This window comes from Monocercomonoides exilis (assembly GCF_001643675.1).
Source record: "Monocercomonoides exilis strain PA203 chromosome Unknown scaffold52-633478, whole genome shotgun sequence".
Taxonomy (NCBI): domain Eukaryota; phylum Preaxostyla; order Oxymonadida; family Polymastigidae; genus Monocercomonoides; species Monocercomonoides exilis.
Window position 1 is genome coordinate 288,773 of NW_027150597.1, and position 20,821 is coordinate 309,593.

The following is a 20,821-nucleotide window of genomic DNA, read 5'->3' on the forward strand; positions in this document are numbered from 1 at the left end:
ATATGTGTGAATTTTTTGTGTTGATTTCTCTCCTTAGTGTCGTGTTTTTTCGTCAACACCATATTGTTCATGGGAAGAATGGAATAAAGTTCGTAGAGGATTATTTTACGAAACCTCACCAGAAAAAATTAGAGAGTCGATCGATTCAATGAAAATATGGGATTCAAGACAAATTCTATCACATTCTATTTTCTCAACTTATAAAATAGCTTCTCTTCTTGTAGATATTGAAAATTTACCGCAAAATAGTCCACATACTTCAACGATTTCATATTCTTTGGCCATGGTTCTTGTAAGGTTAGCTATTTACTTTCTTTTGAAGTTTTACGGAAAAAAATTTTTTTTGTGATGATTTTTCAGACTTGTAAATGGTCTTGTTGATAAAGTGCAACAAGGCTCCCAACCTTTAGCAGTTGCAATGATGGCACGCAAAATTGGACTCCCTGTGTCTCTTGTTGATCAGAGGCACGAAGCTACTCACGGTTCACTACCTCCTCTTCCAACTCTTGTAACATTCGCAAAGAAAAGTCTTCTGTGGCTAAAGCAACATGCATGGGACTCACAGTCATTGCTCATTCGGGAGAAACGTGTTCAATGTTGGAAATTTCTTATGTGGTATTGCTTTCCATTGAAATGTCACATTCCGGCTGAAGCAAAAAAAGTCAAGCGAAGCAGAGATGAGATTGGTTGTGGGGAATTAAAGAAGAAAAACGGATTATCAGAAGAAAACATATTTGAAAATTTTAATTCGCTTGGAATTGGTTGGGATGGGATAGTTCATCATTTTTTGCCTTTGCTCCTTCATTTATTGTATCATTCATCTATCGCAGAACAACATGATATAACCACTTCGCCTTTTCTTTCTCTAACTTCTTTTATTGATGCATTCGGAAATTGTACTGTGACTTGCGACTCAACTTCATCAACTTCTGATGTTAGCATGTCAAATCAGACACAGAAAACGAAAAAAAAAGGAACGTTCTTTGAACTTCAGGATCCGCTTCCACCACTTCGTCACTTTGACTTTCTGCTTTCTTTGCTTATCGATCTGTACCCATCTATCTCCCCATTCCTCCTTTTCTCCATTTCACGTGTAATTCGTTTCACTTCACCTGACACTTCGACTCAGCTAAAACTTTCGAACCTTCTTACAATGCTTCGCTCTGTCATCCGCTGCACCATTGCTTCTTCGTCATTCTCTTCGGCTTCTCTCTCTTGTTATCCTCTCTTCTTCTCTCTCCCGCACTCTGCTTTCATTCGCGTCCTCAAGGACATCCTAGCACAGCCTTTGTTTTTTGCCTCAATTTTTGTGCGACCTCAGGCGAATTCTCTTTCTTTTTCATGTTCTGTTGATCAGAGAATGTTTGTACCTTATTTAAAAGAAGTGTTTCTGCTCGCTTCTTCTTTGTTTCCTGATCTAATGCAATTGTCTTCTTCAAATTCTTCTTCTTCTTCTTCTTCTTCTTCTATGAGCATTTCACTTGCACAGACATCTGAAAGCGATAAAGACAAGCAATCTCAAGCATTCGATGAGTCCACAACTCTGTTTCATCCGCTCCTTCAGTTTCTGATGAACTCTTCTCCTCTGTTTGCTCATTCTCAGCCTTTCAATTCTGCTCGTTTATTGAGTCCTCCTTCAGGAAACCCTTTTGCTCCACCCTCAATCACACCAGACAAACCTGCCCAGCCCTCTTCACCTCCAGCATCTGCCATCGTCGGTCCGCTAGCTGTGCTGCTTGAGCAGCAGCGGAAGCAGCCTATTTACATTGACGAGACGCTGAGCACGCTGCAAGTTGTCAGCTTGTGTGGAGGGTGGAAAGATGCAAAGGGAGACATCGAATGGATGGAGACTCCGCTCTGTGGGAAACAGAAGAGTGAGCATAATGTCCTCCGTTTTGCTTCAATTATATAACCAAACGCACTTCATGAAATATCCAATTCATTTTGCTTGTGTTGATTTTGATTTTTATAAAAATATTATTATTATTATTAAATTACATTTGCGATATCTCAAAACAAAAATAAAGAAGAAGAAAAGAGTCTTTCTCACAGTAATGCCTCTCTTTTGAAGAAACAGGAATAAAAGATATATCATTAAAAAAATAAAAACGATTGTAAATTAAAATGATAGGGAAGCTCGAAAGAAATATACAGGAAGCGAAAGTGAGATGCAGATGAGGAAAAAAAAATTATAGGAATGACAAACACATTTGAAATAGCGCTCATCCCAAATCATCACGAGAACAGATCATCTTCGTCATCATCGTCTTGGAACAGCGCAGTCTTCGGGGCGATTGATGGAGACGCCTTCGGAGATGGGCGTGGAGATGCCTTTGGAGATGCCCTTGGAGTGGATTTGGAAGAAGCCAATGTGCGAGCGGGCGTTGGACTCGACTTCGGAACAAAAAGCTCATCCTCGTCGATCTCCTCTTCCTCCTCTTTCTTTTGCTGAGAAGTTGTCTGTTTAGCTTCTTCTTTGTCGTCCTCTTTGCTTTCGTCCTCTCCAAAGAGTGATGTCGAAGAATGAGTATTTGTATCGTTGTATCCAGCTGCTGCCTTCGAAGATGTCATCGAAGAGAGAAACATATTGTCTTCTTCGTTTTCTTCGTCTGAATTGTCAGATGTGCCGCTTTTAGCTGCCTGCTGTTTTGGTGGCGGCGATGGTGATTTTTGTACAGCTGTAGCTGCAGATGCTGCTCCCTGAGTGAATATGTCATCTTCTCCATCTTCACTTTCAGATTCTCCAAACAAACTTGTCTTTCCTTCGTCTTTTGCGGCTTTTGCTTTGCTCTCTTCTTTCTTCTCTTCTTTTGCTTCTTCTTCTTCCTCGTCACTTGGCAGATCCACATCCAGCTCTTCCACTTCTGGTTCTCCAAATATTGACTCTGATGCCTTTTGTGCCTTTTCTCCTTCTTCTTTTGCTTTCTCTTCTTTCTTTGGTGTCTGTTTTGGTTGAGCAAAGATATCTTCTTCATCTTCACCCTCTTCTTGGTCAAACAGCGATGCTTTAGCGTCAGCTGGTTTTGTTTGAATTCCTTCTTTTTCCTCTGCTTTCTCTTCATCCTTGTCCTCTTTCTTTCCTTCAGCGTCTGCCAACAAACCTCCTTCCTCTGCATTCTCCGCCTGCTTGTCTGTCTTTTCTGATGCTTCTTCTTTTTCGTCATCAAACTGGCTTGTCTCATTCTGGTAGCTTTGCTCTTTCTTCTCTGCTCCTGAAGTGAATAGATCGTCTTCGTCTTTGACCTCTTCATTTTCTGCCTTTGTTGCTTTCTCGCTTTCTTTCTCTTCTTCTCCTTCTCCTTCGTCAAATTGAGCGGGTTTTGCTGCTTCCTCGTTTTCAGCTCCTTCTGCTTTAGGCTTCTCTGATTCGTCAACAGCTGCATTTTCGCCTTGTTCTGTTTGTTCGGATGGCTTAACTTCTGCTTCTTCAGCTGAATGTTCTCCCTCTTCCTTCTCATTCTCGGTTTTTTCTGCATTTCCTTCTTGTTCTTTTTTATCAGCTGCTTCTTCGCCATCTTTCTCCTTCTTCTCTTCTTTCTCCTCTTCCGATTCTTTCTCTTCCTTCTTCTTCTCCGCCTTCTCTTCTTCCTTCTCATTTGCACTTCCTTCCTCTTCCTCTTCCTCATCTTCCTCATCTTCTTCCTCTTCCTCATCCAGTGCATCTTTAATCTCCTCTGCCATCGATGATGCCACATCCCTCACTGCATTCTTCACTTCTGTCAGAATATCGTCTCGTTTGTATGACTCTTCGTCCTCGTCTTCATCTGCCTCCACAAACGACTGCTCTGCCAGCTGCCGGAAAAGCATCCCCAAGCTCTGCTTCACCATCGTCTGCGACCGCTTCGCCCACCCAACACGCACCTCGTGCCTCTTCTTCTTCTCCTCTTTCTTCACACGCCTCGCTGCCTCCTTCGCAATCGCTGCTTTCTGCTCTTCGCTCACCGCAGAACCTGCTTCTCCTGATGATGATGCTGATGCGCTTTCTCCTTCAACTCCTCCTTCTGCTGCTTCTTCTCCTGCTGTCTGCCCCAGAAGATGTCCCACCCTCTTCCTGGCGTCTCTTTCCTTCTCCAATCTTTCCTTCTCCTTCTGTGCTCTTTCCGTCTCGTCTCTCAGCAGCGCTCTTTCTGTCTCCCACTGCTGCCTTTCCGCTGCAAATCTTGCATCGCTCTCTCTCACAATGAACTCCTTCGCCTTCTCCACCTCCAGCTGTATCTCTGGCACTGCCATCCGCGCCTGCTGCAGCTCTTCTCTCAGCTGATCCACCTCAGCCGTCTTCTCCCTCAGCGCCGACTCGGCTGCTGCCTTTTCAGTCTCCAATCTTTCTCTCTCTGTGCTGTATGACCCTTCCTTCGTCTCCAGCAGGATACGATAGCGCTGCGCCACATCGCTTGCTGCCTCTCTGTCTTTCTCTGTCTCCTCCTTCAGCTCAATCAGCTCGTTCATCGCTGCCTCTTTCGCCACACGCGCACTCTCTGCCTCCTCTCCCCGCTGTGCCGCCAACTTCGTCAGTCTTTCGTGGTCTTCCTGCAGCGCAACCAGCTGCTCTGCTGTTTCCTTGTGCTTCGTCTGCAGCACTGCCAGTTCTGCTGTCACTGTCGCCTTCTCAATCACTGCATCACATCGTTGCTGATGCTCTTCGGCTGCCTTCTGCCGCTCAGCTTCCAGCTCGTCTCGCACTTCTGCTATTGTCGCTGTCAGCTCAGCCACAATACGCTTCTGCATCTCCCTCTCTCTCTGCAGCTGCTCCACTGATGACACAACAGTCTGCCTCTCTCTCTCCATCGTGCGCCTCTTCTCTTCTTCTTCTTCCTGAAGACGCTTCTCCAGACGGTGCAGATGCTCCACGTGGAGTGCATTGTCCTTCGCCAGACGCTCGTTCTCATCGACAATCGCGTGAAGTGTGGATAGAAGAGTGACTGATGAGACCTCGCCGTCTGAATAGAATGAATTTAAATGCAAAATAAAGAAGAGATAAATTCAGGTTAGTCATTCAAATTAATAAAACAATAAAAAGAAAAATAGGAAAAAAAAAAGAAACGAAATGAAAAAGTGAACAATAATAAAAAAACAATGAAGCATACTTGGCACTTTTCCAGTCAAAACAGAGAGTCTTTGGTTCAAGTCGTCCAGCTGGTTGATAAGAGACTGTTCTTTCTCTGTGGCAACAGGAATGTGCTTAGCAGAAGAAGAAGAAGAAGCACTCAATGCAGAGTCAGCAAATAGAACTTCTGAATCTGGTTGTTCAGCTGCCTTGCCTTTCTTCCCTTTCTTCAAAGAAGCCGCTCCTGTTTTCTTTCCCTTTGTTGGCGCCTTCTTCTTCCTCGGCTTTGCAGCTGCCTGTGCCTGCAGCATGAATGGGTTCATGAAGGGAGAAAAGCCCATGCCGCCCATCATCATCGGGTTCATCATCATCGCCATCTGCATCGGATCCATCCCCATCCCCATCCCCATTCCCATCTGATCTCCATTCATTCCATTCATTCCTGGCATTCCAGCAATTCCACCCATTGGCATCTGCCCCATAAATGAAAAATCGGTTCCGAATGGAGAAGCCATCGAAGCAAACGAGGCTGAAGATGATTGTGCACCTGCTGCAGCACCACCAGCAGCTGTGTTTGAAGCATCTGTTTTCGCTTCGCCTGATGCTGCTTCAGTTGCTTGCTGAGAAGAAGAAGGTCCAGATGAAGATGAGGCAGAAGCAGAAGCAGAAGTGCTGCCAGCTTCTTCAGCTGTTCCTTGTGCCGATGTTGCAGCAGCATTAGAAGCAGCAGCTGTAGCCGCTTCAGCTTTCTTCTTTCTTCTTTCTTCGTTTCCTTCGTCATCGCTGTCCTCCGAGTTGCTGTCGTCATCCACCATGCGGCTGGCCAGATGTGAGCTCATCATGTTGATGATAGACGCTGATGGGTGCATCATCTCTGACCCATCACCATTCGAGTTCGGGTCGTAAATAAGCCCAGCTGCCTCCTCAGAGCTTGAGATGGTCGTCGCTGCTGCCACCGCAGCTGCTGCATCTTCTGCTGTGCTTCCTTGTGCAATACGCCCTGCCTGCGACAGCGCTGCCATTCTCTTTTTGAGTGCCAGTTTCTTTTTGTCTTCTTCGCTGAGGTCGCTGAAGAGCCCTTCGTCTTCTGTGCTGCTTGAGGGTGTGAGTGGGACTAATGTGTTGGCCACAGCCTGCTGAGCTGCCTGAAGTGCAGGTGAAGATGTGTGTGCTGCTGCTGCGGCGGCTGCGGCTGGCAGCTGAGGCAGCAACGAATTCACATCCTGTTTGATCTGCTCCAGCATTTTGTCTTTCACTGAACGTATTTTCGCATCCTGTGCTGTCAAGTCAAGCTTCTTGTTTTCGAGGTCTCGTTTGATTCCGCTCAGAATAATCTCCACAACAATACACGGCTCTTTTGCTGTGCCCACCACGTCTCTAGTCAAAGATGCTGCCTTCACGTACTTTTCGAGCTCTGGTAAATGCTCCAAGTTCGCCTGCCCTTTGAGCGCGCTTAGTGGAATTAACGCTTTTCTCTTTTCCTCTTTCTTCATTCCCACAAACGTATATTCGATTGTAGACGCTGTTTCATTCTTTCCAAGCGTCATCTTGAACATATTCTCTCCTCCGTCAAATCTGTCTAATTCCTCTCCGGCTTCAAAGCTTTCATTATTTCGTTGGCCACTTAGCTTGGATATTATTAAGGTTGCTCCGATAAAATCTCCAGGAAGAATTTGCCAATTTCCTTTCCCAGCAGAAACGGTGATTATGGGAATAAGTTCGCCTTGAGTTCCTTCTTTTTTCGCCATTGTTGCAGCCAATTTTGCTTTATATTCAGCCATCTGTTGCTTTATTTGCTTTACTGTATCTTCGAGTTTCTTTGCTTCTTCAGCACTAGAAAATTGTACAGACCAAGCAACTTTCGCCTTGTCTCTGAAAGATGCAAAACGCTCGCTTTGAATAGTAACAGAAAATGAATTTTCAGAAATATCTTCGTTCACAAATGTTTCTCCAACTGGTTGGGCGGTCTTAAAAATCTTAAAAACATAAAATGGTTGAGTTGCGTTTCGAACAATTGTTACTGCAAGAGTTCCTCGTGGTTCATACTGAGTTGAAACACTAAATAATATATTGAAATATTCATAAAGAATTGTCAACTTTCGAAGTGCGATAACAGCTTTGTTCATACTATTCAAAAACAACTGCTTGGGAGTAAAACAGTTGAATAACTTGTGCAGATTGCTCAGATGAAGCTGTTGCACTCTTAGAAAAAATGAGTTCATCAAATCACAAGCCATTTCGAAATTTATCGTAAAAGCAATAATTAAATAAAGTATTAAAATAAAGCAACAAAAATTCAATTTTCAAAACGTGTTTCAAACCATTAAAAACCTGTATCAAAACAACAAATATATTTGATCGTTGTTAGCCCATGATTCGATTTGAAAATCAACAATATCGAGATTTTCATCGAAACATTTCAGAACTTGATTTGAAATGATTATATCAAAGATGGAAATAGCATGAAATCATTTGACCATCATATTTTTTCTCACAATTAGACATAACCCTTTATAGTTCGTGACATCCAAAAGATATAATCAATTGTTTGTTATTAAACAAGAGTTTTTTAAGTATTTTTGCAACATAATTCTAAATAATTAATTAATCAGATCTTTTTTATGGATAAATCTCAACCGTCGCGTTCTCAGATTTTTCAGTCGAAACATTCAAGTATGTCTCAGTTGTTGTGTGCACAATTTTTATGATAATATTTGCTGATTCTAGGGTTTCATCAGAGACCAAGTCAAAGGAAAAATCGTTATGTTGGAAGTAGATCTTATTCTTCGGATGTTCCAACGAATGAAGATACAGAGCGAAAATCTTCGAATTTATCTTATGTTTCTGAAATAAGTCAGCATTCACTTTTAGACGAAGAACCTTTGCAACAGAAAATCTCTTGTGAAGAGCAGCAGAAAGCTACAATCCCGCAATCAATTTCCGAAACGTTTCAAGATACTTTGCTTCATAACGAGAATTTAGAGACGCCTCCGGAGCCGTCTCAATCTAGCAGTGATGCTTTTATGAATATGCTACTTATGCAACCACCTCAATCTGTCTCAGACTTTTCTATGCAACAACCTTTGACAATGGGTAGTGGCATTGATAACTCCATTTCATCTGTTTCATCTTTCCCTGGTTTAGATACGTCTCTTCTTTCTCTTCTAAATTTTGCCCCCACGTTTCCTTCTCAAACTTCTGCGCAAAGTGAAATGGCAACATTAGGTGAGGCAAGTTTATCGCAGCAGCTTTTTCTATTTCAGCAGATGCTTGGCCTAACCGTTCCAAGTGTTGTACAATATCAACAACCTTTGCCAGAAAGAAAAGAAGAACAGCAAAAATCAAAAGTGCTGCTAAAACAAGAGAGCAAAGAGTCTTCCTTAACTTATCGAACAGGCGAAACACAAACAGTTCAGAAGGTTACAAATGATAAAAGAACAGCTAGATTGTCCAGTGACATTATTGCAGAAAGCGATTCAGAAGATGATTTCTTATTTGGCAAATTTTCAGAAAAGGAAAAGGTTGCTGCGCGTATTGAAGCAGCACCACAGAAAGATGAGGAAAAGATCGAACAGACATCTGTTAAGCAGGAGTCTGCTCAGTCTAAGCAGTTAATTTCAAAGCCAGAGAAAGAACAAACAGAAAAGACTAAAAACAAAAAGAATTCGAAGGAGACAAAGAAAGGAGAAAGCAGGAAAACAATTAGATCGCAATTTGTCTATCGCAAAGAAGTGAAAAAAGCAGAAGATGAGAAAGTTGATAAAGAAGAAGGAGAAAAAGAAAGAGAAAGAGAAAAAGAAAGAAGAGAAGAAATTGCCAACAAGAAGAGAGAAGAAGACGAAAAAGAGAAGACAGCAAAAGAGCTTCAAGAAAGGCTCAAAAGAGAAGCAGAAGCAGAACCAGAAGCAGAAAAAGCGCAGAGAGAAAGAGAAAAAAGAGAGAAGGAAGAGAAAGAAGAAAAGGAAAGGATTGAGCGAATAAAAGCAGCAGAAAGAGAAGAAGAGCTGAGGAAGGAAAAAGCAGAGAAAGAAGAGAAGGAAAGGTTGCTAAGAGAACAGATGGAAAAGGAAAGATTGGAAAAAGAGAGGAAAGAGCGAGAAGAGAGGGAAGAGAGGGAAAGGAGAGAGAAAGAGAAAGAAAGAGAAAGAGAAATCGAATTGGAGAAGGAAAAGGAAAGAGAAAGAGAAATACAAAAAGAAAAAGAAAAACAAGAAAAACTTCGAAGAAAACGACTTGAAAAAGAACTAAAAGAAAAAGAACAGAAAGAAAAAGAACAGAAAGAAGAAGAAGAAGCAGAAAATGAAATCAAAGCCAAAGAAACAGCAAATTCAACCAAACTTCACAATCGTCGCTTTATCCCCATTTCTTCCTCAAACAACGTGCCCTCTGCTCTTTCCACTCCTCCCGTCATTCGCTCTGAGCCGCCTTTCCTCCACTGCGAATCTCAATCAGAAACTGAGCTGCGCTTTGTGGAATATGATAACATCTCTTCTCTTTCTCTTTCTTCTTCTTCTTCTCTTTCTACCTCCTCTTCTTCTTCCCTCTCACCTGATCCTTCATCTTCAACAGATTCTTATTTCCTTCCCACAAATGAGCTGCCCAACAGCCAAGAGAACACACTGCCTATGAACTTCCCTGAGGTCAATCCACATTCCTTTGCCAGCTGTGCTGACTTCTCCACTGCATCGCTATTGGCAGCTGCTCAGTTTGACGAAGAAAGAAGAAAAGAGGAAGAGGGAGAAAACGAAGATGAAGAAGAAAACGAAGAAGAAGAAGAATTATCCAGAAAATATGTGTATTCTCGTTCTCTGCTTATGCATCTGTTCCTCAAAGCGCGCAACCAGCCAGGCAATTTGGACAAATACTTCCCTTTCACCCGCTCTGCCAGCATGCCTTCACTCGACCTCTCCTCTCCTTCTTCCTCCTCCTCCCACACAAATGGAATGACACAGCAGATGAAGAATCATCGGCAGAACAATCAGAAAATGAATATGTCTTCACAACAGCAACAGCAGCAACGCAACAAGCATCGCAATCCAGTGCCTTCTCCGTCTCCTTCTCCATCTCCTGCTTTTTCTCCTCTTTATTCTCCGTTCTCCTTCTCGTATTCTCCTTCTTTCTTGTCTCCCTCTCATCATCAGCATCACAATCTCCTTCATCGCCATCAAAGTGCATCTTCATTCGTTCCCTTGCCAAATAAAGCAGAAAAAGCATGGAAGCCAAAGTCAGCAATAGACAGAGAGCAGAAGAAGGAGAAGGAGAAAGAGAAGAAAGGGAAAGGAGGTGTTGCAAAATCGAGATGGGCAATGGAAAAGGAGAAGAAGGAGAAGGAGAAGAAGAGAGAGAGAGATGAAGAAGAGGATGAAGAAGAAGAAGAAGAAAAGGCAAAAGAAGTTGAAGAAGAAGACGAAGATGAAAAAATCAAAGAAGAAAAAGTGAAGACAGCTGAAGAAGAGGAAGAAGAAGAGCGTCTGATTGGGCGATGCTTATCTTTGCTAAACAAGCTGTCGCCTCTCAACTTTGCTGATATTTCGAGTGAGCTTGTGGGGCTGGTGAAGACAGAGGCTGTGCTGAAGTCGGTGCTGGATAACATTTTAGAGAAGGCAGTGGTGGAAAGCAAGTATGTGAAGATGTATGCAGCATTGTGCAAAGTGCTGAGTGTTGATATGATATTACTGGGGGGAGGAGAAGAGGAGAGAGAAGGAGAGAAGGGAGAAAAGAAGGGGAAAGAGAAAGAGAAGGAGAAAGAAAAGGAAAAGGAGAATGAAGAAGCAAGTGAGTCGATATATCGGAAGTCTGTTTTCTACAAGCTGCTTCTGCTGAAGTGCCAGGAGGAGTTTATGAGCATCCCTCGCCTGTTTGGCAGGACACCTGCAGCATCCGCAAAAACAGCAGAAAGCAAAAGAGCAGATGATGAGAAGAACAATGAAAAGAAGACAGAAAATGAAAGAGCACAAAACACATCAGAAGAAGAAGCAGCAGACAGTTCAGTTTCTATGAGCACATCCGCTTTGAGTAACAGTACTTCCAACAGCGTCGCAGCCTCTGAGGAAGAAGAGAGGAATGCGATTCTGCGGCTGAAGTTCAGAGGCATCATGTCATTTGTCGGGGAGCTGTATGTGGTAGGCCTCTTGCATGAGTCTATTGTGCACTGGTGCTGCAAGAAGATGCTGAGCTCGGCGTTTGACAGAAGACACTGGGAGAACATTGAAGGCTTTGTGGCGCTGATCACGAAAGTCGGGGGCAAGTTTGAGGAGACGGAGCGGAACCAGAAGAAAGTGAATGGGTATGAGAAGGTGATGGCGAAGCTGGTGGATGCACAGGACATGCCGAGGAGGCTGAAGTTTATGCTTCTGGATGTCCTGGATCTGAGGAAGAGGGCATGGAAGGAGGAGGAAGAGGAAGAAGAAGGTTTAGAGGAAGAGCCGGTTGAGGAAGAATATGAGGAAGAGTATGAAGAAGAGTATGAAGATGATGGAGTGGTGAGGCGTGTGGGAGGAGGTGCTGTCACATGCACAAGCACATACAGATCATCAAGTGTGACTGTCTATCGCAACGGAAGCGAAGAAAGCAGCGAAAACAAATACAAGTTTGAAAGGCATGATTCATTCCACACGAAGAACGATGCATCTCGTTCATTCGATAAGGAAGCATTATCTTCATTGAAAGCGACACATTCCATTATCAAACCCATCAGCACATATGTCTCTTCTCAGGAGCAGACATACAGCCCAGCTAATTTAGTGTATTCTTCTTCTTCTTCTTCTTCTTCTTCTTCTTCCACTCCTTTTGATCCACACAGACAAATATACACACCCTCCCCTTCTCCTCCTGCCTCTGCTGCTTCTTATGCTACGAATGCATCTTCAAATACTTCTTCTTCTTCTTCTTCTTCTTCTTCTTCTTCTTCTTCTTCTTCTTCTTCTTCTTCTTCTTCTTCTTCATATTACTCCTCTTCTCGCACTCGTGTGGTGGCGTCTGGCAAAGGGCATTCTTCTTTCTGTCACCACTCCTCACACACCCAGATATACAGAACAAGCTGAGTTTAACATCAGCGATTTGTGTTTATTTTGACTCACTTATGTTTGACTATTTCAAAAATATCTTCTTTTTCTTTTGTTATTTCATTTTATTTTATTTAACCGAATTGTTTTTGGTTTTTTGGCTTTTTTATTGAAATACTTGCTCTTTTTTCTTTTCCATTTTTTTAATGAATTATCATCGTTTATTTTTATTCAGAACACAAGAAAATTACATATTGTTCTGTTGTTCATGTAATTAAGTTTCAAAATAATTTTTTTAATATTATCGATTTTCTTTTCACTTCCAAATAGTTTACATAACCCTATGGGCTGGGAAAGATTAAAAAAAGAAAGAAAGAAAGAAAGAAAAGGTAGCATAACAAGAATACATTTTGCATACTAAACTCAGCTGAAATGTTCGACAGAAAAGAAGTGAGCAAAAGATTGAGCAAATGAATTATCCTTAGTAAAATAATTTCATCACGCAAGTATTTTAAAGCAGCAAGAAGCATAAAACAAAGTTGCGCAAAAATATCACACTCCAAAATTCAAACATTATGAAACACTAAAGATTGCAACATCATTTGATAAGCACCTCATAAACAGTATCAAAAAGGAAAAGACAATTTATTCCAATTTCAATACAGCATTTTTTTTTTTATTGAATGAAAGCACTTTATAATATTTGTATCTCAATATGCTTTTAAATTACATCAAACAAAACCTTCACATGGTTTGAATACTCTTCGTGAATAACCAACGTGTGTGAGTCGTCGCCCCACTTGACTGATTCCACCGCAATGGGACGATCAATGCGCTTCAGCAGACGCCCTTTGGCTAAGTCGTAGATAAAGATTGACCAGTCGTTCGCAAACAGCACTTGCGTCATTGGTTTGTTAACCTCACAAGAAAAGTGGATAACTTTCTTGGCTTTCGCCGTATTCTTCTTTGCACTCACTTCAATCACTTTGCTCGAGGACGAAGACGATGAGGAGCGCTTTCCTTTGTTTGAGCTGATCTCTTCATGATCCAAAATAGGTGCCATCAGGTCTTTATGCACTGGGAAGCTTGATGTAAATTCTATGTCTTTCTTCTTCAAATCAATTGAATAATCCCAAATTTTGAAAGTCAGATCTTTTGAAAGCGTAAGCATTCGTTTGTTGTCTGCAAAAAATGAAACTCCGACTATTTGAGATTTGTGTCCACAAATTGGAGTATGTAGCGCCAGTCCAGTTATATTTTTTTGATCTTTCGTTTCTGTCAACTTTAGCAATTTTAATTCGCTCAAAAAGCAACCTGCTGCCATAAAATGGGAATCTGGTGATGTGGCAAATGTCCAAACGCTTCCTTGATTAATGGGATATGACTGTATAAGTGAGCCATTAGATGACCATAGATAAAACTTTCTTTCTTCTTTGTTGCCAGCAAGAAAATACTGACTTCGATATTCAAAGAAATCACAAGGAGAAGTTGGTCGATCTGCACTAGCGATACCGATAACTTTTTTCTTTTTAAATGTAATGTTTGACAGATCGATTTGGAAAATTGAAATTGAGGTAAGGTTTTCCGCCCAAACAGCAAAGCTGTCACCATTTGGATTAAGTGCAATTGCTCCTGAAATAGGTTTATCAAGGATAATTTTAAAACGCCTACAAATGCAATAGAATAATTAATATTGAATATTAAATAATTATTGCAATTTAAATGGATTTGAAACAAACCGAGGGTTTTTCCCTTTATCAGTTAATTCGCAAATGGAAAGAGTTTTATTTGGGAAATAAGCAATTGCAACTTTTTTATTTGAAGTCCATGATTCAATCTCTTGCCCTTCATCAAAATTTAATCTCAGCAATGGCTCATCAGCTTTTTTTGGTTTACTTTTAATTTTCTCCTCTTTAACAGGTTTTTGTTTTTTTGGTTTTTTAACTTTCTTTTGAAGATCTTCATGTTCTATTTTTGGTTTCTGTCGAAAAGCAAAATACACAATAACAAACACAAGCGCGATTGAACAAAGAAAAAGAAGACCAGCTATTTCCATTCCTAAAATACGGTTAGATCAAATAAATATCATTTCTATTTTCATTAAAATAGCTCATTTATCAGCAGTCGCACAAAGAATAACTTAAACAGTTTGCAAGATCAAGACATTGAGCCAATCCATAAAAATGCTACGTTATAGCAAAACATGCATTAAAATCTTTGGATGAATATTAACTTAGAAGAAAATCAAGTTTTTGATTCTTCCATCATAAAAACAAGCCAGCTAAGTCCATCAATTAATCCTTCCCCAGTTTTTGCTGAGCATATTTGGAATCTTATTTTGGGTGCAGTCGAACGAATCTCCTCAAAATGATTTCGAAGCTCTGACGATGGAATAAAAGCCAGTTGATCGTGTTTATTAAAAAATACAAGGAACGGAATGTTATTTGTGCTAATTGTATGCATGAGCATGGCTTTGATGTTAAGTTTAAAGAGAAAATTATAAAAAAGATAGAAACGAAATTTCTTTAATTCAAACTTATTTCCGCAATAGCTTCGGGAAATCGTTCAACATTTGTTCCATCAACAACAAATATGATTCCATTTGCTTCATTATAGTAATCTTTCCAAATATTTCTAATTGTTGCTACAGAAATAGTTTGAAATTTTATTTTAAAAATTTCTGTCAAACCTCCTCCTCCGAGATCAAGCAATCGAACATCTGCATGTTTTGTTTTCTTGTGTAATAGACAAAAAGTAAAAATGTTGAAAGACAAAAAAGAACATGAAGGAATAATTAACAGAAGGAATTGAAATACCAAAAAAAACATACAACAAGTTTGCTATTCTGTCCTATTGTTGGAATAATAAGTGCAGGTTTTGGCTTCTCCGCAGATCTTGAATGACTTTCAAACAAAAGTTGTTCAAGCTGATTTAAAATACTTGTTTTTCCGCTTCCATCTAACCCAAGAATGAGGACTGTATGTTCAGCTTTTTTTGTAAATTTTTGCCATAAACCAGTGAATAATGTAAACATTTTGAACAGTTATTTTATGTGAAATGCAAAGCAAAATAAAAAGAATTGATGATCAAAACCTTTAAATTTTTCATTGATCAAAATTGTTTAAAAGAACAATTTTTCATCATTTTATCATTTTTGTTGAATAAATTATTTTATAACAAAGAATATTCATTATTTCTTTTTCCACTTTTTTATTTTATTTTATTTGACTTGATTATTTTTGGATTTATTATATCTTTTTTTGTAAAAAAAAGGAAGAGGAAAAAATGACACAACTTTTAAAATAGTTTTTTTTTTGTTGAAAAACGAGTATTTGCGAGATTTTTATTGATATAATATTTTTTCAAACTAAATTTTCGGTTCGAAATTTTCCCATGAAAATTAACAAATCAACGCTGAAAAATGAAAAGACTTATTCAAGACATCTTCATCTTTATTACTGCTTGAACATAAAATTTAAAAACGGTTGTAATGAAAAAAGCATTTGAATTCAAAATCTCATCCCATTGACAAACAACATTTGAATTTTCAACATTCTGAAAAAAGTTATGATTTCATCAATAATTACATGTTTGAAAGGAATTCTTTTAAAAAAATATGTCTAAATTGTTTAGGAAAGTTCCTTTTGTTTGATTATCAAATAAAATGAAAATTTCAACTTTCGATCAAATTTCGGTTCTCACTCACGAAACTTGACTAAAATGGAAATAAAACATTGACAAGATTTTATCTCAATTATTTTGAAATTTCGTGGATGAGAACCGAAATTTGATCGAAAGATGAAAATTTTCGTTTATTTGATGATTAAGCAAAATGAACTTTACAAAATAATTTAGACAGATATCATAATTTCTAAAATGATTTATATATCTCTTTTTCTGTTTTATGTGTTACACCATTTATTTTTGTAATTTGGATAACTTATTATTCAAAATTGTTAAACAGTTTGTTCGTAATTATTATTATTGAGTATTTTTTTATTAAAAATTTTTGTGATTAATTGGTCACTGGCTGAGTGTAGGAAAGTGATGAAAATATTATATTTTTTCAATGTTCGTAAAAAGGTTGAGAAATTGAACCCCAATTTAAATTATTTGTGAATAAACATAAAAATGCACACATTTTCTAGAAAAAATCAACATCAAGGAAATTTGATAATTTTTGAATTATTTCACTTCACATTGTTTGATTATGAATTTCATATTCAAGATAAGTCATTATTGTTTAAAGAAATTTTGATTAATAATATTTTACAAACAATGGATTTTGATTGTGAATTCATTGATTATCAAACAAAGAAAAATTATTGTTTTCATCATCAAAAATGATGCAAATAATTCTTCATAATTGAACAATACATAATCAAACAATGTGAAGTGAAATAATTCAAAAATTATCAAATTTCCTTGATGTTGATTTTTTCTAGAAAATGTGTGCATTTTTATGTTTATTCACAAATAATTTAAATTGGGGTTCAATTTCTCAACCTTTTTACGAACATTAGATGAATTGTGAAATAAAAAAAAATTTCGAAATTATTGGGTTATTTTGAAATTGTCCATGGAAATTTTGAAATTTTTGGGGAATTTTGCAATAACTCAGGTGGACAAAATTTTTTTGTGAAAAAATATATTACACATGAATATTAAGTTCTAAATTCGAATATGAAATTTTTGCTCTTGCACAGTAATTGCAATTGTTTATTTCAAGATGTTTCAAACAGTCATTTTTGGAATTTGTCAGAATTATCGGGTCTGTTAATGAGATAGTGTAATTATCTTCACAATCAATTGAACATTAAAATTGCGCACGTCAAAAATTCAACATATTCATAGAAATATTATTGATTCGCAGCTATCCAGAAATCAAAATAAACAATTCTCACTTCCACCAATAAAAAAAGAAGTGTTGTTGTTGCTTTTTCATCACTAGAAATATTTCACTTAGTCCAGCTGTTTTTTTAAAACTTCTGAGAATCATTCTGTTAATATTTCTTGAGCATTTGGCATAGTTTGATCATTTTCCATAACGAATAAGAGCCACAAAAGAAAATGGGCACAACTCGATGTGCCGTTGCTGAACGGGCATATGAAGACAATTTGATACAAAAGAATGGATTTATGGTGTGGGGTGATGGAGTTGAGTTCTTGGAGGAGGCAAGGTTTTGGAGGGGAAAGGAACGATAAAAGGATATTTTTTTGTGGAAAAGAGGTATTTTTGGAGGTTTAAGAGGCAATATGGATGTGTGGGAGATGGATTGGGATGAGATTTAAAGGGGTTGTTTTTTCGATTTTTGTGAGTTGGAAGGAGTGGAGGCCGTGTTTATTATTTGAGAAAAGGAATTTAATGTGGAGAAGATGGGGTGAGGCGAGGGGGGAACAGAGGGGCGGAAAATGGGTGGTGTTAATTGAATATACTATCTTTGGAGGGGAGGACAAGAGTTGGATGGGAAATGGGAGATATGGAAAAGGGATGTTATTTATTTTCAAATGCAGGGAGAGAGAGGGGGGTTCATGTGAGGTGGAACAAGAAGAAGAGTTTTTGTGAGTGTGTGCATAATTAGAGAGGGAAGTGGGGTTGAAGAAAAAAAGTGAAAGAAAAAATTTTTTTAATATTTTTTTATTTTTTATTGAAAGAACTTTTTGGCCGCGCCTCTCATTTGCAGGGCAAGTGTTGGAGGCGGAAGCGGAGGAAGACGAGAAGAAGGAACGTCAGGCGCAACACTTTGCAGTGGGGGTGTGGGGATGGATTCGCGACAAGGATGGAGCAAGGTGAGGGGCTGACCATGAGAGGGTGTTTTGCACCAAAGAGAGGTATTAATATTGGAGGCATTTATTTTTTTGATTGGGAAAAGGATGATGGCGAATGAAGTGGAGAGGATGGAGGATATGTGGTGAAGGGGCATTTTTGTTTTGGAGGAAATGGAGAGAAAAAGAAGAAGATTTGGGCAAGGGATGAAAAGGGATTCTTTAGATGGAATCTTCTTCTTTACCAGTTTTTCATTGAATGAAGTTTGTGAAGTTATTCGAGTGGAAGGAGACTAGAGGATTAGGCTTTGACGAATTTTTTTGGAAGGCAGAAAGGAGTCGATGAAATTTACATTGAAATAAACAAGAGAGATGGATCAAAATAGTTTTGAAGATTAAAAGAAATGATATATTGAGAAGAAGAATAAGAGGTGAACGAAGAAATAATAAGATTTACAAAAAGCTTTGAATAATGTTTATATTGTTTATTGAGTTGTATAATGAGCATGCATTATTAAAATCTAACTTGATTTTCTTTTTCGGTTTTTTTGCCTTTTTTTACAAGCAATATCATTTTTTTCTCCAGGAAATATTCATCATTGTGCAAAACATCAATATTTGAAACGTTTTTGATTTCTTTTTAGCTCTCTTCATTCTTTTTTGATGGATTTTTTAAGGTTAGTGCAATTCATCAATTCTTGAACATTTGATATTGAAATTTTGAAACATTTTGAATAATAACAATCATTTGTTATTCATGGAAACATTTCAATAACGTTTAAAACAAAAAATAATAATATTTTTTCTTTACGATTATCACAAAAATACGAAAAATGATTTATATCGCATAATTTGTTGGTGAATGTTCTGAAAATTATTCATAAAATATTCTATCAATAGATGTGATAAATTAACAACTATTTTTGAGTTTCACAATTTTTAGGAGAAAAATACAGATCTTCCCACAATTCAATTAATCTTGAAATTTGTTGGTGAAACTCAAAATAACTACCTTATTTTCAATTTTTCTGAAAAATTTCAAAATTACTTGACTATTTCAAATAGACCTATGCGACAAGTGGCTAAATTTGTCACTTAGTGACATAGGTGACCGACATGACAATTTGTTCATGATCTTAACCACAATTAATTTATAAATAAATTGTTAGATGTTTCTTTTGAAAAATTTAATAAAAAATTTTCCATTTGAAAGAAGAAATAATTATAATCTAATAAAAACATTTTTTGAATATAACAAAACAAAAAATTCAAATCATGAAGACAAAATTATGTGAAAAATGGGTTTGTGACAAGATCAGCGAAACCTGGAATTTTTTTGCCACTGGAAGTCACTTCTGTCACTGACATCACAACCAGTCAGAGAAGCGAAACTGCTTGAAAAAGAAACAGAAGATCTAATTAACTTGTTTGACTTTTGAAATGTTGTTGATTTCATTTCACAGAAAGAACAGTCCATAATTTTTTTTTCATTTTCAGAATTTTCCTTTTTCATCAAAAAAGAGAGTACTAAACTGACCAACAAACATTTCACTTTCACATTTCGTTTTGTTTAACAACATTAACTCCACAAAGTCAAACATGAAATGAGATTTGTTTTTTCAAATCATTCATTCTGATTATCTCGTTAATTATTTATGATATTTTGTTGTTTAAACTTTTTCAAAGAAAAAAGATGGAGTTGACGTTTGTTTTTTTTTGCATGTGAGACTTCTTGTTTGTTATAGATTTATTTTAGCGCTTATTTGGAAGAACATTAAAGTTATTTGTGTTTTCGCTGTCATAATCACCCACCTGGCGAGTGAAAAATGGAACTTATTTATGATCATTACAATTGATAAAGCTTGTTGTTGAATGGTTTCAATAAATTAATTTTGTTTATTAAATCTGATTCTTTTGATTTTTTTGTTTTTTTATCATTTTGATCTTTCATGTTTTTTTATTCATCAGGTCTTGGTGTTTGAATCACAAACATTCTTCTTCAAAATGTCATCATTTTATCTAAATTTTGCAATATTCACTCTCATTTTCGTTCGATCCTTCCATCAATGAAAATGAGAAAATAACAAGAAAGCTGAGTCAAATGCCAGAAGAATATTAAATAGCCAAAAAAGCAATAGAAAAAATAAAGATGAAATAAGTATTATTACGAGATAAGAATAATGTCAGCTTGAGAAGATGATGAAAATTTAAAAATTCAGAATGGATCTTTTTGAAGAATAAATCATAAAAAAATGTGAAAGGAAAAGCCATGATGTGCTTTTATTACATATTTACAAAGCTTTTCTGTTAGTGTTTCACTATATTTTTTTAAACAAAGAAGTTTATAAAAGAACATTGAAATTGCCAAATATGTATGTTTTTTTATTTGATGAAATGAGATCTGCTCATAAACTTATTGGATCACAAGTTCAAAACATTTCCGTTGATGATCACAAAAATTTGGTAACGTTCAAATATGATTCGCGATTATTTCACTTTCCAAGAAATGAAACATTTCCAATTTTTATGTGATTATTTCAGAGCATCCTTCTTCTTTCTTTTTTCCATGCACTTTCCTTTTCAACTTTTTTCTTTTGGTTTCTTCGTTTTCATGAACCTCTTCTTCTTTAGACCGATTTGAAATAGCAACAAAAAATCTTAAGCTGTCAAAGGCTATTCGATCATCCTATGTTTGCTGCTGAACTCCCTCAAAAACAGCATCAAAAGATTCGCTTTCCAGAAAGTCATCATTCATGCCTGAAACCTTTTCTGAAACTTCCGAAAATGAAACAATGCACTGTTTACTGATTTCTCTGTATTTATCTTTTGCTGCTCTTAATAGCTGAGCAATGCCCCGATCGATCAAACATTTCCTGCATTTCTCAAAATGTGCCTGTCAAGTAATTATCAATTACATCTACCCATCTCCAAATTATTATCGCTTCTGCTCTTCTATTTTCTTCATCTTTTCTCTTTCAATTTAAACTCTTTGATAAATCTTCGAAAA

The 20,821-nt window shown here is 37.6% G+C and overlaps 6 protein-coding genes across 6 annotated transcripts; 3 read left to right on the top strand and 3 right to left on the bottom strand.

The window, feature by feature from the left end:
• Positions 1–283: 283 nt before the first annotated feature.
• Positions 284–2,037, top strand: MONOS_1566 (putative ribosomal biogenesis protein LAS1; the record flags this gene model as incomplete). Its single annotated transcript, XM_067868551.1, has 2 exons — positions 284–297; positions 361–2,037. The coding sequence occupies 2 exons, from the start codon at positions 284–286 to the stop codon at positions 1,910–1,912; spliced, it is 1,566 nt and encodes a 521-aa protein (XP_067720650.1). The 3' UTR covers positions 1,913–2,037.
• On the bottom strand, positions 1,923–7,422 carry MONOS_1567 (uncharacterized protein). Its single transcript, XM_067868562.1, has 4 exons — positions 7,366–7,422; positions 7,173–7,246; positions 5,085–7,102; positions 1,923–4,937 (listed from the first exon to the last, which is right to left on the bottom strand). The coding sequence occupies exons 1-4, from the start codon at positions 7,366–7,368 to the stop codon at positions 2,236–2,238; spliced, it is 4,797 nt and encodes a 1,598-aa protein (XP_067720651.1). The 5' UTR covers positions 7,369–7,422; the 3' UTR covers positions 1,923–2,235.
• Positions 7,423–7,557: 135 nt separating this feature from the next.
• MONOS_1568 (MIF4G domain-containing protein) lies at positions 7,558–12,443 on the top strand. Its single transcript, XM_067868572.1, has 4 exons — positions 7,558–7,590; positions 7,657–7,717; positions 7,772–12,127; positions 12,379–12,443. The coding sequence occupies exons 2-3, from the start codon at positions 7,666–7,668 to the stop codon at positions 12,085–12,087; spliced, it is 4,368 nt and encodes a 1,455-aa protein (XP_067720652.1). The 5' UTR covers positions 7,558–7,590; positions 7,657–7,665; the 3' UTR covers positions 12,088–12,127; positions 12,379–12,443.
• Positions 12,444–12,456: 13 nt separating this feature from the next.
• MONOS_16776 (uncharacterized protein) lies at positions 12,457–14,104 on the bottom strand (the record flags this gene model as incomplete). Its single annotated transcript, XM_067869649.1, has 2 exons — positions 12,457–13,715; positions 13,788–14,104. 2 exons carry the CDS (start codon positions 14,102–14,104, stop codon positions 12,770–12,772), a joined length of 1,263 nt encoding a protein of 420 aa, XP_067720653.1. The 3' UTR covers positions 12,457–12,769.
• A 188-nt stretch (positions 14,105–14,292) lies between these two features.
• Positions 14,293–15,082, bottom strand: MONOS_1569 (ARFRP1, ADP-ribosylation factor related protein 1; the record flags this gene model as incomplete). Its single annotated transcript, XM_067868583.1, has 4 exons — positions 14,293–14,519; positions 14,585–14,692; positions 14,738–14,783; positions 14,879–15,082. The coding sequence occupies 4 exons, from the start codon at positions 15,080–15,082 to the stop codon at positions 14,293–14,295; spliced, it is 585 nt and encodes a 194-aa protein (XP_067720654.1).
• Positions 15,083–17,118: 2,036 nt separating this feature from the next.
• On the top strand, positions 17,119–17,842 carry MONOS_1570 (uncharacterized protein; the record flags this gene model as incomplete). Its single annotated transcript, XM_067868592.1, has 2 exons — positions 17,119–17,228; positions 17,704–17,842. 2 exons carry the CDS (start codon positions 17,119–17,121, stop codon positions 17,840–17,842), a joined length of 249 nt encoding a protein of 82 aa, XP_067720655.1.
• Positions 17,843–20,821: the final 2,979 nt, after the last annotated feature.

Excerpts from the sequence above, each read along its gene's own strand:
- MONOS_1567 (XM_067868562.1), bottom strand. Across the intron at positions 7,103-7,172 it reads CAAGCAGTTGTTTTTGAATA|TGTTTCAACTCAGTATGAAC; the intron begins GTATGAACAAAG and ends TATATTATTTAG. Across the intron at positions 4,938-5,084 it reads TTTGACTGGAAAAGTGCCAA|ACGGCGAGGTCTCATCAGTC; the intron begins GTATGCTTCATT and ends CATTCTATTCAG.
- MONOS_1568 (XM_067868572.1), top strand. The coding sequence starts at position 7,666 with ATGGATAAATCTCAACCGTCGCGTTCTCAGATTTTTCAGTCGAAACAT. Across the intron at positions 7,718-7,771 it reads TTTTCAGTCGAAACATTCAA|GGTTTCATCAGAGACCAAGT; the intron begins GTATGTCTCAGT and ends TGCTGATTCTAG.